The following is a 16,750-nucleotide window of genomic DNA, read 5'->3' on the forward strand; positions in this document are numbered from 1 at the left end:
CTTCTTCATTCCTGACCTGCTGCGCTTTTCCAGCAATACATTTTTCAGCTCTGATCTCCAGCATCTGCAGTCCTCACTTTCTCCCCTCAAAGATCAGCCAGGCAGCCTTTGTGGTGAGCTGCAGGAGATGGGGGAGATACAAAATGAGTATTTTGCGTCAGTGTTCACTGTGGAGAAAACCATGGCAGATATAGAATGTAGGGAAATAGATGGTGACATCTTGAAAAATGTCCATATTACAGAGGACTAAGTGCTGGATGTCTTGAAATGCATAAAAGTGGATAAATCTTCAAACCTGATCAGGTGTACCCTAAAGCTTTGTGGGAAGCTAGGGAAGTGATTGTCGGGACCCTTGCTGGGATATTTGTATCATCGATAGTTGCAGGTCAGGTGCCGGAAGACTGGAGGTTGGCTAACATCGTGCCCCTATTTTAGGAACATGGTATGGAAAAGCCAGGGAACTAAAGACTGATGAGCCTGACCTCGGTGGTGGTCAAGTTGTTGGAGGTAATCCTGAGGGACATGGTGTACATGTATTTGAAAAGGCAAGGACTGATTATGGATAGTCAACATGGCTTTGTGCGTGGGAAATCGTGTCTCACAAACTTGTTTGAGTTCTTTTGAAGAAGTAACAAATAGGATTGATGAGGGCAGAGCTGTTGATGTGATCTATATGGACTTCAGTAAAGCGTTTGACAAGGTTTCTCATGGGAGACTGGTTAGCAAGGTTAGATCTCATGGAATGGAGGGAGAACTATCCATTTGCATAAGAACTGGATCAAAGGTAGAAGACCGAGGATGGTGGTGGAGGGTTGTTTTTCAGACTGGAAGCCTGTGACCAGGGATGTGCCACAAGGTTGGATCCTTTGCTTTTTGCGCTTATGTAAATGATGTGGATGTGAACCTGGGAGATATAGTTAGTTTGTGGATGACACCAAAATTGAAGGTGTGGTGGACAGCGAAGAAGGTTATCTTAGCAGATAGATAGTGAAGAAGGCGTTTGCTATGCTTTCCTTTGGTCAGTGCATTGAGTATAGGAGTTGGGTGGTCATGTTGCAGCTGTTCAGCATATTAGGCGCAAGTGAGGACTGCAGATGCTGGAGATCAGATTCAAGATTAGAGTGGTGCTAGAAAAGCACAGCAGGTCAAACAGCATCCAAGGAGCTGGAAAATTGATGTTTCGGAAGGGCTCCTGCCCGAAATGTTGATTTTCCTGCGCTTCGGATGCTGCCTGACCTGCTGTGCTTTTCCAGCACCACTCTAATCTTGTACAGAATATTGGTTAGGCTGCTTTTGGAATATTGTGTGCAATTCTGGTCTCCTTCCTATTGGAAGGATGTTGTGAAACTTGAAAGAGTTCAGAAAAGATTTTACAAGGATGTTGCCAGGGTTTGAGGATTTGAGCTATAGCGACAGGCTGAATAGGCTTGGGCTGTTTTGGAGCGTCAGAGGCTGAGGGGTGACCACAGAGGTTTATCAAATCATGAGGGGCATGGATAGGGTAAATAGACACACCGGTCTTTTCCCCGGGGTAGGGGAGTCCAGAACTAGAGGCCAAAGGTTTAGGGTGAGAGGGGAAAGATATAAAAGAGACCTAAGGGGCAATTTTTTCACGCAGAGGTTGGTGCGTATATAGAATGGCTGCCAGAGGAAGTGGTGGAGGCTAGTACAATTGCAACATTTTAAAAGGCATCTGGATGGGTATATGAATAGAAAGGGTTTTGAGGTATATGGGCCAAGTGCTGGCAAATGGAATTGGATTGGGTTGGAATATCTGGCCGGCATGGACGAGTTGGACCAGATGTTTTCATGCTGTACATCTGACCATAATCTATCCTGTGCTACAAAGATCCAACCTGGCTCCTGTGTACCTTTTTATATACTTGAGAGCTGCATCATCAAGTATACATTGACTCTTGACATCTCTTTGGTTAAAATGCATCACCCCTCTCACTTCTGGAAAGTAATTTCCAACTGCCCTGTCTTCCTGTGTGTTCCTGCTTCTTATCAAATCAAATATTCAGATTGTAATATGATTGAGTTGTTTTGAACTGTTGGCTGAACAAAGGTTAAGCTGTTGTGTGAGGGGTTAGTGTTTGAATGCAAGAAATAATTCTGCTTAAATTGTCATTGCAAATCTGTTAAAGCAAAGAAATTGAGTTTTGGCTGTTGAATAGTTTTCACTGATGTGCTTTCTACTCATTGTTTGGTACAACGCGAACACTACTGAGAAAAAAAATCAAAGCTTTCTTTGTCTTGCATTCATCAGATCAATTTGCAAAATAACAAAACAAAAGGGAAAGCAACACTTTGGTTGGCAAGTAGACTTTGTTAGAGACATTGAAATGAACTGTGCATCATGATGACTGTTGATGAGTCATGTGGCATGTTAGTTTCACTGCAAGTATATCGAGGATCGTGAGAACTAAATGCATATCCACAGTTCTCCTGAAAAGCATCAGTTTCTTCTCGACAATTGCGAAACAAATTGTCTGCAAGGATGCCAATCATGTAGTTTATTCCCCAGCAGTAATATTTTCACTGAGATAACATACTTTAGAAAAGAAGGTTTTTATGATTCCAGCTGGGAGTCACTCTGGACAAGTCAGATTCCACACTGAAACCTGGTTTGACGAGTTGTTTTTATTTTTGCAGTTTAGCTGCATTTGGGGTTGCTCACTGAAAATATCTACAGTTATTTGGCTTAAGTCACATGCCTTTTTGGATTTGCTGTTTTGACCCAATACGCACACAATCTAGGCCTTATCAGCAATCTAATCAATGGGTTCTGAGCCATTTGTTCACTGTGTAAAGGAGTTGATTGTTCTTTCAGAGTCATTGGGTCAAAATTCTGGAATTCCCTCCCCAATGGCATTGAGTTGTCGTCAGCACATGGACTGCAGCGGTCGAAGAAGGCAGTTCACCAATACGTTTTCAAGAGCAGCTAGGGATGGAGAATAAGTACTGGTCCTGTCAGCAATGCCCACATCCTATGAATGAGTAAATATTTTAAACAGCTTGTTGCTGATATGGGGCTTATCAAAGCCATCCTGCAGGGTAATGGCTACCCTAGCCAGATCATTTCTTGTTACACATCCTGCAAATTCATGAATAGGCCAGAAGCCATCCCTTTTGATCCTGAAAATTGCTCAGTCTATCCTGATTGCCCTGAAAGTTTGAGCAACAGCTGAAGTTAACAGTTCATTGTGCTACAAGGATTTTAGCCACCAATAGGAGGCTGCCTTCACGGCAAAAAGACTTTCTACTATTCTACAAATAAGTAATGTGGCATACGACTTTCAATGCCAGTGTGATATAGGCTCAAAGACAGGCAGATCAAATCATAGCCCTTTGCCAACTAGCCTGCAAACCTCTCAATGCAATGTAGTGACCTTTGCCAACTAGCCTGCAAACCTCTCAATGCAATGTCCAATATTAACAATAATTGAACTCCTTAACTGACATTTACTGGCTAATCCTGGGTGTTTTTAAATTACACTGACAATGAATTAGGATCATGAGTTGGGCTGACATTGTGGCAGTTTTTGTGATTTGGAATTCTTCCCATCCACTTTAACGTCTTGTAGTGTAAGCAATTGTTGCATTCCAAAAAAAAATAATAAAACTGCATTGAACAGTGTGGCTTTGTCATAGAAGCAGACATTTTTATTGCGCATGGAAACTCAGCACACTATCTAGCTATATACAGAAGAAGAAAATGTTGAACTGTGTTTTTTTTTCCCTGCAATTGTATGCATTTCACATTTCCTGCCTATCTGTTATATTGAATATTTGACATGGAATCGGCTTAGCTAAGTCTGGTATATGGGAAGGATGAGTACTTTGTTGGTGACTGTAAATTTTCAATTTGCAGAAAATGTTTTGAAATGGGCAACAAAGGGAGTTAATATTGTTTTGTTTCTAGTGTTAATCATTTTGTCTTTCTCATTTAGGATGGAAGATTACAGGAAGGCATTGATAACCTATTGTCTTTGGAAAAGCAGACCCGAACAGTAAGTGGAAGTTCAATTATTGAATTTGAAATGAAACAATGATATGAAATAGGAGCAGGAGTAGGCTAAACAGCCCATTAAACATGCTGTACTATTCATTAAATTGTACTTGAAATGATTGTGGCCTGAACTTCATTTTCATGCCATGATCATAACCTTAACTACCTTGTAAATCGAAATCTAATGTATTCAAAGAGCCATCCATCAATCCTCTCTGTGGCAGAGGATTGCAAAAAGTAGCCAACCTGACAGAAGAAGCTCTTCTTCATCTTGTCTTAAGTAAGAGACATTTTAAAACTTGGCCCCTAGTTCAGCAGTTTCACAATTTAGATAACGACTGTGAAATAAAGGAGCAGAACTAATCCTTTAGCCCATAGAGTCTGCTCCACTGTTTGATCATGGCCGATATGTTTCTCAACCTCATTCTTCTGTCTTTACCCAATAACTCTTCATCTCCTCCGACCCTGTCCCTGTCAGCCTGCATTTCCCATGGTTAATCCACCTGGCCTGCATATCCCTGGACGCTGTGGGCAATTTACATGGCCAATTCACCTAATCTGCACATCTTTGCACTGGGAGGAGACCAGAGCACCCAGAGAAAACCCACACAGACATGAAGCTGAGGCTGGAATTGAACCTGCATCCCTGGTGCTGTGAGGCTGCAGTGCTAACCACTGAGCCATTGTGCTGCCTCCAGGCCCCTCACTTTCCCACATTGTTTTCCATCTACCACTTCTTTGCCCACTCTCCTAGCATGTGCGGGTCTTTCTGCAGCCTCCTCCCTCCCTCACCATTAACTGTCTGTCCACCTACCTTTGTGTCATCTGCAAATTTAGCAACAATGCACTCCTGTCCATCAGCCTGATTGTTAATATATAATGCGTAGTACTGGTTCCAACACTGACCTCTATGGAACTCTACTGATCACCAACTGCCATCCTGAAAAAGACTCCTTTTATTCTCACTCTCTACCTCCTGCCGGTCAGCTTGTTTTCTCCATGCCAGTACCTGGTCCCAAATGCCATGGCCTGTTATCTTTTTTCCTAGCCTTCTGGTAATCGAGATAGATCGCGTCCACTGGCTCTCCTTTGTCTAGCTTGCTTGTTACCTCCTCAGAGAATTTAACAGATTTGTCAGGCATGACCTCCCCTTAACAAAGCTATGCTGATTCAGTCCTATTTTAGTGTGTATTTCCAAGTATTCTATACATCTCGTCGTTAATAGTGAACTCTTAAAATCTTACCAACAACCAATGTTGGCCTATAATTTCCGGTCTTCTGCCTCCCTTCCTTCTTAAACAGGGTAATTACAATGACCATTTTCCAGTAGTCTGGAACCCTCCCTGACTGCAAAATTCACAGCATCTTAGCTGCTCTTCCAGCAATAATATTTAGATGTCTTGTTCAATTAAACTTCTGGCAAGTGGTAACCCCAAGATGTTGAGTTTGAGATTCTGTGATGATGATTCCATGAAATGTCAAGGGAATGTGGTGAGACATTCCTGGTAGACAGAATACGATGGAACCAAGGACATTGAAGCGGATAAAGAGAGTTGGGCCTCGGAGACTGGGGAATTCCTGCACTGATGTTTTGGTGCTCTGTTGATTGGGCTTCACCAAAGGCAACTATCTTTCTTTGTATAGCTCCAACAGAATTTTTCCCTGTTCTTGATGACTTTAGTATTACTAGGCCACTTTAATGCCACATGGTCATAGAGTCCCTAAGTCCAGATAAAAACCATTCAGTCCATCGAGTCTGCACTGACTCTCAAAAGAGCACCCCACCCGATCCCCTAACAACACATTTACCATCATTAACTCAATTAGCCTATGGGGCAATTTAGCCTGGCCAATCCACCTAACTTGCACATCTTTGGACAATGGGAGGAAACTGGAGCACTGGAGGAAACCAACATAGGCACTGGGAGAACGTGCAATCTCCATGGACAGTCGCCCAAGGCAGGAATGAAACCTGGGTCCCTGGCGCTGTGAGGCAGCAGTATTAACCTCTGTCCCACAGTGCCAGCCAGTCAATGGTGCCTTAACAGTAGTTGCTGTCACCTCAGCACTAATTCAGCTTTTTTGCCTACGTTTAAGTCTAATAACAATTGTCTAAGTCTAATTATTATTTCTGGAGCTGAGCAGCCATGGCAGAGTCCAAACTGAGCTTCGATGATCTAAGTTATTGTTGAGATGGTGCCACTGGATTCACTGTCAGCAACATCTTTCACCGCTATGCTGCAGCTTGAGGATAAACTGAAGAGTCCAGATTGAATTCGTCATACTTTTGCGAATGGGACATAACCGAACACTGGTCAGATAGATGGCAGTGTTGCAGCTGCACTTATCCAACTTCATGAAGGACACAGCTAGTTATTGAGCACAAATCTGTGGAATATGGTACAACTGAGATATTGTTGGGGCTGAGAGTCTAGTGCATTCAACTGCTTCTTGTCATATGGAGTAAGGTAAGTTGTCTCAAGGTAGATATGTGATGCTGGATCTTCGTGAGAAGTCTGAAATGAATGATCCACTCAGCAATTTTGCTTGAAGGTAGTTGCTGTTGTTTCAGCCATGTCTTTTTCTCTGCACTTCTGGGCTCCTCCATTAAGTACAGAGATGCTTGCAGAGGTTCCTGCTCTGGTGAGTTAATTGGTTGTCCACCACTATTCACAACTACCAATGGCAGAACTGTAAACCAATTTGAGGCCTGTAGGAGCTCTTCAAACCAATTTCTATCTCGCAGCATAAAAAAGTAAATTACTGTCACAGATGATTGAACTAGAAGCTTTGAGGGGTTTAAGATAAACAGAATAGTGAATGAGATTCAGTATTATTAGAAACCAGTAAGATTAGATGGTGAAATGGAGCAGGGTTTGCATCTAGTTCAGAAAAAGGTCCTTTTTTTGCCTGTTGTGAAATTATGTAAGCCCATATTCACCAATCTAACCCAATTTCATTAATTCATTCTAAAACTATTTAAGTGTGCCCTCTGCATTTGTTTAGCTTGTTTCATAATTGTACTGAGGGTGTTGTTTTGACCTAGTGGTTTGGTTTTTTTCTTTATAAATTCTAGGCTTCTGATATGGCATCCACGTCTAGAATCTTGGTTGCCATAGTAAAGATGTGTTATGATGCAAAAGACTGGGATGCATTGAATGAAAATATTGTACTTTTGTCTAAAAGAAGAAGTCAACTAAAACAGGTAAGATCTGCAGTTTGTGTCGATCAACATCGTAAAACTATTCTAGACTGTAAACTGTAACTTCAATATGAAAAGCACTTTGCCAGGTAATTCTTTTTCAGAAAATTACTAACGAATACCAGAGCTGAATTCTGAAGGAAAATTTTAAAGACACAAATATTTAATTGACATTTGTCTGTATAAAGTCAATAAAGATTTGTAGACCTTTTTTGACTATTCACCACTTGCATTTTTCTGAGGAGTTTTGAACAAGAAGGATTACAGACTTTACACATGCTGCTGTTTTCAATCTTTTTATGTTGCTTGTATAAAATAATTATAAGGAATAATTAAAAACATCCTCAGCATATTAATTTTCTTGACAAAAGTGAATGTTTATGCCTGACCTTATTTTCTTCACATTTGTGCTACCTGATGCTTGGGATGAAGGGCTCTTGCCCGAAATGTGGATTCTCCTGCTCCTCGGATGCTGCCTGACCTGCTGTGCTTTTCCAGCATTACGTTCTTGACTCTGGAATATTATTGTAATCAGTACTTTGTTCACAATGTAATGCCTATTAATGTAATTCAGATAATATTGGTTATTTGGTGAAATTTAAAATTATTGTTTTCATGTTGATTATGTATTCATTCTCACCCAATGTAACTAGTGTTGCAAAGCCATCATCACTCCTTGTTTTTAAATATGCAGGCAGTTACAAAAATGGTCCAAGAGTGTTGTGCATATGTTAGTCAGATCACTGACCTGCCAATCAAATTGAGGCTGATTGACACTCTGCGTACTGTTACTGCTGGGAAGGTTAGTATGTTTTCATCGGCTTACAAAATCTTGCTTTCTTTCCAAAATTGAAGTTGGAAAGAAAATCATAAGCTACGTGACTTTTGAGAGTGCATACTTAGAAAAATATGCTTTTCATTTTTGCATCCAAGAATAAAGACGTTAGCATTTATATTTGGAATTTTAAGCTATTGAATATTTTTTGGTGTTAATACTGTAAGTGCTTAAGCTTGTTTATTTAAAAATGCTAAGATGTATATTGACATTATTTGGAATTAATTACTAATGAAATATACTATAATGAAGTTGACCTGGAAGATAACAGCACAATAAAAATCTTCAGAAACTATTGAGAGAGGGCTATTAAGTGTCAGTCGAACTATTTCAAATCATGATTGACCAATAAGTATCGATTTGAGGAATTATGTCCATTGTAATGAAAGAATTTCGTTTTTTGGTTTTTTGATATCATCAGTTAATCTCCAAGTGCTTTGTAACCACTGTTTTTATGCTCTGTAAAGTGTAGGGGGGGTGGGGAAGGGGGCTTAGAGATAAATAGGAGCGGGGGAGCTGGGCAAAGCTAGCTGGGAAGGCAATAGGTAGATGCAGTTGGAGGGGTGATGGTGATCGGTCCGAGGGGAGGGTGGAGCGGATAGTTGGGAAGGAAGATGGACGGGTAGGACAGTTCCATGCTGTATATCTCTGACAGTTTAAGAAGACAGTGCCGGGTTGGATCTGGGAGGAGGAGAGATGATACTGGCGAAGTTGATGTTGATGCCATGTGGTTGGAGGGTTCCAAGGCGGAAGGTGAAGCGTTCTTCCGGGCGTTGGCTGGCTTGGATTTGGCAGTGGAGGAGGCCCAGGACTTGCATGTCCTTGGCTGAGTGGGAAGGGGAGTTTAAGTGGTAAGCCACAGAGCGGTGGGGTTGTTTGGTACCTGTGTACCAGGGATGTTCCCTGAAACATTCCGAGAGTTGGCATCTTGTCCTCCCCGATGTAGAGGAGACCACATTGAGAGCAGCGGACACAGTAGATGAGGTATTTAGATGTGAGGGAAAACATCTGCCCTTTGGGCTTTGGACGGAAGTGAGGGGGGAGGTGTGGGCACAAGTTTTACACCTCTTGAGACAGCAAGGATGGATTGGTGGGGGGCATGGACATAATGAGGGTGTCGCGGAGGGAATGGTCTCTGCAGAATGCTGATGGGGTGGGGAGGGAAGTGTACCTCTGGCGTTGGGGGCTGATTGTAGAAAGCGGAGGATCATGCGCTGTATTCAGAGATTAGAGGGGTGTAAGGTGAGAACCAGGGGTTTTCTATCCTTGTTGCAGTTGGAGGGGAGGGGTTCAAGCGCAGAGGTGTGGGAAGTGGAGGAGGGCATTGTTGACCATGTGGGAGGGGAAATTGCAGTCCTTCAAATAGGCCATCTGGAATGTTCTGGAGTGGAATTGCGAGTAATTGGAGCTCATCTACAAGATGAGCAGGCAAATGTGCCTCATTTTGAGGACCCTCACAACATTTGTCCTCAAGCTGCAGTAGGCAGACAGGACTTGCTTATTTGCACACTTGGAGGCTGAGCTCCAATGTATTGTGTGTTATTCATTTGAGATATTTGATAGAATAAGCCTTAGGTGAAACATCTGGAAGACATCAATCCTGTACAAGCATACTCCTGCTCCATAACACTCTTCTTTGACTATCAAGATCCATAGCAAGCCATTGGACAAAGTGAATTAATTCTCATACCTATGTACCCCTTTTCAGTGAGGGCAGACATCAACAAGATCTCCAGCATCAGTACATGGGTCATTGTCCATCAGCTGCATTGGTCACCCAGCTACAATTCCTTGCCATAAGATTTTCAAAACAAGCTCTATCACAACAAGTGTTTACCTAGAGGGCAGAGCAAATGCAATATCCCAATGACTTGAGAGACTCTGTTACCCAGGACCATCTAATCTGGCGAGGGTGCATCTACACGAGTGTTAAACATCGAGAACATTTCAGTCCTCTCATCCTTCTGTCCCTTACAAACAGCACCTGGCCCACCTTTGCCAGAGTGTGCAGATCCAAAGTTGGACTGGTTAGTCATCTCAGGACCCGTATTTCAGGGAAGAATGTCATCCTGTCTTAAGACTGCTTTAAAATGTCCGAAGATGTGTCAAAGAAATAATGCCTACCTCGGCATTTTACTGAATATCTTGAATAGTACTGTGGACCTTTTGTTTTTAGTTTACTGTTTCATCCAAAGATGTCACCTCCAGCAGTGCAGCACTTCTTTACTGTAATTAATATAGATTATCCTAGAGTGGTTCTTGCACAGACACCATTAACTTGAAAGCAGTTGTACTGACTTGAGACCAACCTGACGCCGAGGAGAAGAGAAACATCTTTAAAAAATTAACATGAGAAAGCCATATATGAATAATTTTCCTTGTGAAATTTATATTTTGTATGAAGAAAATGAATAACTTTTTTCCTGGTAATAAGCTTGCTTCTAATTTTGAAAAGGTTTTACTAAGTTGCATAAAGAGAGATTCTTTTCTTATGAAATTTCCCTGTGACGGTATTTGCAAACTCTTAAAAGGTACTACCAATATAAAAATCTCATGGATGCCGGCAACTCAATAAGATTTTACACAATTCACTACTTTTGTCACGTGAGATAGAGATTGATTATTGCATGCTTATTGGTTCTGCAAGCAACATAGCTAAAGTTGCATGTATTAAAACCAATTTTACTATTCCTTAACATCATTATTACAATGGCATATCTGGAAGGCAAACATATTGAGTAAACTATTTGGTGTATTTGTATCGTAAGCTATCTCAGGCCCTGCCGATCAATTAACTGTTGTTTGCAGGGCCAGCATCAGTAAACATACCTGTATTCTTGCCTTGCCTCTACTTTCTAAGAGTGTTAAATCAAAGCTAGGATGTTGTTGCAATGCTTCTGTATAATGGTTGTTATCAAGTTATTTTTGTTGATGTGATCTGTCATATCCAATCTAAGCCAACCAGAGAATCCACGGGCATACTATTCCAAACACAATTGCTTTGTATCAGAAGTTTTAAAAACTTTAATTTGCTTCATATGCATGAACTGATCGATGGTACTTCCTAGTTTATAAGGCATATTGAGCTAATAGATAAGGAATAAATCCAAATAATTGCAAACCATGTTGCTGCTCTCGATTTTGAGCAACGTTCTAATCAAATCCACATTAGGATCTGACAGGTTCTGCTTGTGACCTCCCTGATTTGTATTGTTACATTTAAAACATATAAAACTGTTTTATAGGCGAGTAGAGATCAAATCAAAACCTAAAAAAGACTCATCCCTACAACCTGTTTGTTTTTCCAGATTTATGTGGAAATTGAACGTGCTCGTTTAACCAAACACTTGGCGATGATAAAGGAGGAAGCTGGGGAGCTGAAAGAAGCTGCTGCTATTTTGCAAGAGCTTCAGGTGAACATCAATAATATTTTAAGCTTGTAAGAGGTTCTTGCTTTTAATCATTTATGAGGATTTCCTGAAATCATTAGAATAGTTAATTCCTATGTAACAAGGAGATAATTTAAATTGCTGTTGGATCAGATCCAAAAAAGCCTTTTCAGTTCAGACTTCTGTTTTGTAATTTCAGATTCATGTTATAAATTGAACTTGATCAGCAGGGATAAAAAGTAACTTTCTCCTTTTTTTGCTTTGTTTTCCCCCCTCCAGAAAGAAATTGTGACATTGATGTTGACTTGCACATTTGACTTTGGATTTATTGTTTAATGCAACAGAGCAAAATGTTATACATATAAATATCTTGTTCCTGTCCCATGAAGTTGATTGTCAAAAACATGAGTTTCCTGTCAAAGCATTTTACCTTATGATAGACTTGTCAACACTTTTTTTTAAAATCCAGTATGACGTTGAAGTTTAAATGAAGCATAGTTTGTTTTTCTAATTTGTTCAAGGGATGTGGGTGTCACTGACTCGGCCAGATTTATAGCTCCTCTGGAATTGACATACAGAAAATGGTGATGGTGATTTGCCTTCTTGAACCGCTGCACTCCTTGCAGTGTAGAGACTCCTACAATTCTGTTATGAAGTTAGATTAAGATTTTGACTCAGTGATGTGAAGGAATAACAGCAAATATTTCCATGTTTGTGTGGGAAACTTGTAGAATGAGGTGTTTCCATTCATCTTTTGTCCTAACCATCAAGCGTTCCTCCCTGTCAGAATTCTGCGGGCAACATTCCCTCTTCGACTTCTTGTCCACTCTGCCATCATTCTTATCCCCACTTCTAACAGCTGCATTCCATACAATTGCAGAAGTTGGAATGCTTGCTTGTTCTACTCTTTTCCCGTCAGTGTGCAAGCCCCGAAACGCATCTTCCATGTGAAGCAGCACTTGCTTCCACTTTCAATCTATTCTTCTGTATTCCCTTTTCAATCTGGTCTCCTTTACATTGGCAAGACTGAATGCAGACTGCTCTTTCAAGAAATCACTTTGCACTCAAGCTAACATTTATGTCCTGTTCAATCTACAGTGTTTCAACTAAACTTAACACACACTGGAGGAACACACCTCATTTTTTTACTTAGACACTGTGTATTACCTCTAGGACTCAATATTGAGCATGACCTTAAGTCTTACATTTATCATACGTTATGCAAACCGCCACTCCTATTATGTCTTGTTGGCTTTGCTGTCAGCAGGTGGACCTATTTTCTTGTTTTAACACCTATCATTTAGATCAGTTTTTCATCTCTCATTTCTTTGATACTATCAACACATGCTTTGACTTTTGTTTGGAGAACCACTGCAATCTGTTCCACTCATTACTTCGCACCTCTGTGTCTACATCACTCAAAGCAAGGTGTTAATTCTGTGTCTTTTTCCATAGATGCTACCAGACTTGCTCAGTTTCCCTTTTATTTAGATTCACAGCATCACTAGTACTTTGCTTAAATAACATTTCCATTATACGTTTGAAAAAAAAATCTTTCTGATCTTGAACCAACAGGTCGAAACATACGGGTCCATGGATAAGAAAGAGAAGGTTGAATTCATCTTGGAGCAAATGAGACTTTGCTTGGCTGTAAAGGATTACATTCGAACCCAAATCATCAGCAAAAAAATAAACACAAAATTCTTCCAAGGGGAAAATACTGAGGTAATTGATACGCATTTTAAAATTACAGGAGGCTCCCAAGCACTGAGGATGTCACCTAGACAGGGGACGAAACGTTTGCAAGACAAATTCCCAGCTTGGCGAACAGAACCACAACATGTTAAAATTATATTAATTCATGGATGAAATCACCAATTTGAATATTTCTAAGCTATAAAAAGAATCAGAATTGCTTTTTTACACTTTGAAACTTTTATTGCAGTGATGGGATATCATCTTCATGTTCTGTTGAAACGTAACATTGAATTCTAAATTTTGAGCTATCTCAAATTATCATGGTTGTACTGAGTGGGTGGAAATTAATTGTGAAAATTGGAGTGCAACTTCCCTTTAGTTCATTATTTGCAATAACAACATGGTTATAATTTTGATATAGACAGAAGGCAAGTTGTATGAAAGTTCAAAACTCAGGTTAGAGGCACTGACAAGGAGAAAATGGTTTTGGCTGAATTGCTAAGAATTGAAAAGTAATTATTCTGAGAGAAATTTGACACCCTCTTTTTTGGTGGAGACATAAGGAAATTTTCTTTCAGGCAGCAGTGGGATTCCTAGTGCAGTAATTTACTTTGAAACAAAGCATGCTTAATGTTTGTGATCTTTGTTTGTGCTGCATTTTCTTATGGCTATATATTTAAATTACTTTCATTTCAGAGTTGGTCTCCATCTGACTAACAATTGAGAAGTATTATCTATGTGAATGATTGTTAAGGCATCACATAGAAGACCATTTTTAATTGAACATACCTGCAATGATGTCAGTGCAGTTTGATATCTTTCACAGGAACTGAAGTTAAAATACTACAACCTAATGATTCAAGTTGATCAACATGAAGGATCCTATCTGTCTATCTGCAAGCATTATCGTGCCATCTATGACACACCTTGTATACAGTCTGAAAGTACAAAATGGCAACAGGTAAAGATCTGGTATTGATTATGCTGGAATGTTATAATTAAGTTGTTGGATGGAAATTTGTTCTTGCACTTTTACTGGTTTGTGAATAATTCTTTGTCATCTTTCAGCTCAGCACTCTTCAAAATGACCTGTTTTCTGACACACTTAGAAAAATTGAATGTAAAACTAGATTTTTGTCTATTATTTTTCCTTAAGAAATTCTGAAGGTCAAAAGAATTGTATCATAGATACACTCATAGATTGTGACAATTGAGAAGTTCATATTAGATATTTGCGTCTCCTCCTCCTTCTGTATCAGCCTGATCAGGAAGAGATTGTGCTGCTAGTTAGAGGCTTCTGGTACACTGATGGCAACATCTGAGGCATCAATCGGGCATTACTTCTCTGTCTACGTGAACATTTTGATTAGACTAATTTCTGAAAGTATCACATATTATTGCAACACAACAATAGATTCTTGTTCTGAGATGATGTATTCCTATTCCCTGGCTTTTCAGTCCATCACTGGGACCTTGACTGCAAGAATCAAGTTTACCTCTGTTGTTACAACTTTGGCAAAGTTGGAATGTAAAACAACTTCCATTAATGAATTGCTAGTTTGGAACCTCTTGGATAAATGAATTAGTGGTTTTATAGATTACAATCCCCTAAAGAAAAATATTCTATAAACAAAGTTCCTTATGTTAAAAGTAATGCAAGTTATTGATTTATGTTACATGACAAAATAAAGTTTACAATATATTATTTCCTTTGTGAGTGCAAATCCTGTGATTCTGTGAAATGAATATGAATGATCCTTTGTTAATATGGAATTATGTCAATAGTTTATATCTTTAATTATGTGGATAATCATATTTCAAAAAGTTAAAGATTCCTATCATCCTAATCTGCCATTTCTTCCCTACTCCTCCATAATTATTTAATGATAATGCAAAATCTTAACCTTGTCATCTCTTGAAAGGAGATGATTGCATGCAGTTGCTTTCTGAAAATGTTGATATGCTGCTGTTCAAGAGGAAAATAACAGTCAATGGCATTGATTGCAAAATGAGTCTGTCAACTTCAAGTTAGAAATAGTATGAAGCATCAGAGTGCAAGACAACTGGAAGAGGTGGGGGGAAAGCAAAGTAAAACAAAATGGTGGTGATGGTGGGAGAAGAGATCATAAAAGCCAAAGATTGACTGACCCATAATACATTTGCAAATGTAGTTTGTCAGTTGCAAACTGGTAAATATTGAAGCTGTCCCAACATCTTGCTGTTTATTTGCTATGTAGTATTAATTGCTTCGTGAATAATCACTTAATCAATGTGATTTGGGAAAAAAAAACTTTGGTTTTAGCTTTCATCAAATCTAATATAATTATTAGTGTTGTGATGTATAAAAGCATGTTTGACAGAAGAATTAAAATGAATATTCTGAAGTTAGTTAATCTCTCTCATTATGCATCACTCAAATAATGTTCCGGATTTACATGAGATTTTGACCAGGAAATCCAATAGTTTCTCAAGCTAAATGGGGGTCTGGTCAGTTAAAGTTGGAAAGGGATGTACTTCAAGAATATATATTGAAAGAAATCTTTCTGAAGAAGAGAGCAGCTGTTTTGTTTCTCCCTTTGTCTTTTGAAGCAATCAACTCTAATACGCAGAGACATTTAGTATCTGAAGTGCCTGATAATTGTGGGATTTCCTTCATTCTAGTTAATGATTCAATATTTAACAATTGTACAGTTAGCAATTGTAATTTGTATTTGAAACTTAGCGAAGTAATGCCACTCCTGCATTTTGCAAGGCTGCTAATTCATGTGCAGAGATTATCCGAATGAGCTGGGTGAGCACTATTTTGTTTGGACAATTGATTTCCTCTGGGGCTCGGAATTTTCTGTGAAGCCTGCTGCCTGTTCAGGAGACTAGGCAAAAGCACATTGTGCGCGAGACCCCCCCCCCCCCCCCCCCCCGCCCAACAACTTCCGCTCCCACACGCCACCCATAACCCAGTCCGCTCCCACTCCCCTCCACCAACCTTGCCCACCCCCCATCCCCGCTCAACAGTAAGACTGCTGCTGCCTTTGTGGGGCAAGTCTCCAAATAGCGCGGGCATGCACGCGCATCTTTTTTGAAAGGTTTCTTTCAAGATATATTTTTGAAGTACATGCCCTTCCAACTTGAACTGCATAGGTCAATGTTGGAGAGATTATCTGGGGAAGGGAGGGCTGGTTAGGGTTCACCCGGTGTCGAACCCCAGGGGAAGTGTGGGAGGAGAGGGGGAGAGAGAGAGGGCAGGAGGTCAGTCATTTAGTGACTGTGCCTGGACTGTCCAGGACTGTTCCTGGAAGCATTTCAGATCGTTTTTAATCATTGTGCCTGTAAACAAAAGACACTACAGGGTTGAAACAGCTCTTTGACGTAATGTTTCTATTCGGACCCTTCAGATAATCCGATATTCGGATAATTGAGGTTTCTCTAAATGCTGTGTGAATTTATTTAAATTTCTTACGTTTCAATTTCCTTTATTTTATAACACTCCAGGCTTTGAAGAGTGTCGTTTTGTACGCAATCCTGGCACCCTATGATAATGAGCAATCTGACCTCGTTCACAGAATTAGTCTGGACAAAAAACTTGAAGAGATTCCAAAGTACAGGTATGGTGAAGT

General features: G+C 40.0%; 1 protein-coding gene across 1 annotated transcript in view; it reads left to right on the forward strand.

Moving 5' to 3' along the window:
* psmd12 (proteasome 26S subunit, non-ATPase 12) overlaps nucleotides 1–16,750 on the forward strand; it is a 36,002-nt gene that overhangs the window by 8,384 nt on the left and 10,868 nt on the right. Inside the window, exons 2-8 of the mRNA XM_072558864.1 lie at nucleotides 3,954–4,013; nucleotides 7,089–7,217; nucleotides 7,909–8,016; nucleotides 11,358–11,462; nucleotides 13,014–13,163; nucleotides 13,963–14,097; nucleotides 16,626–16,738. Coding sequence (XP_072414965.1) covers nucleotides 3,954–4,013; nucleotides 7,089–7,217; nucleotides 7,909–8,016; nucleotides 11,358–11,462; nucleotides 13,014–13,163; nucleotides 13,963–14,097; nucleotides 16,626–16,738 — 800 coding nt within the window. The remainder of the gene's footprint in view (nucleotides 1–3,953; nucleotides 4,014–7,088; nucleotides 7,218–7,908; nucleotides 8,017–11,357; nucleotides 11,463–13,013; nucleotides 13,164–13,962; nucleotides 14,098–16,625; nucleotides 16,739–16,750) is intronic.

This window comes from Chiloscyllium punctatum, chromosome 39, assembly GCF_047496795.1.
Source record: "Chiloscyllium punctatum isolate Juve2018m chromosome 39, sChiPun1.3, whole genome shotgun sequence".
In the NCBI taxonomy this organism is placed as follows: Eukaryota; Metazoa; Chordata; class Chondrichthyes; order Orectolobiformes; family Hemiscylliidae; genus Chiloscyllium; species Chiloscyllium punctatum.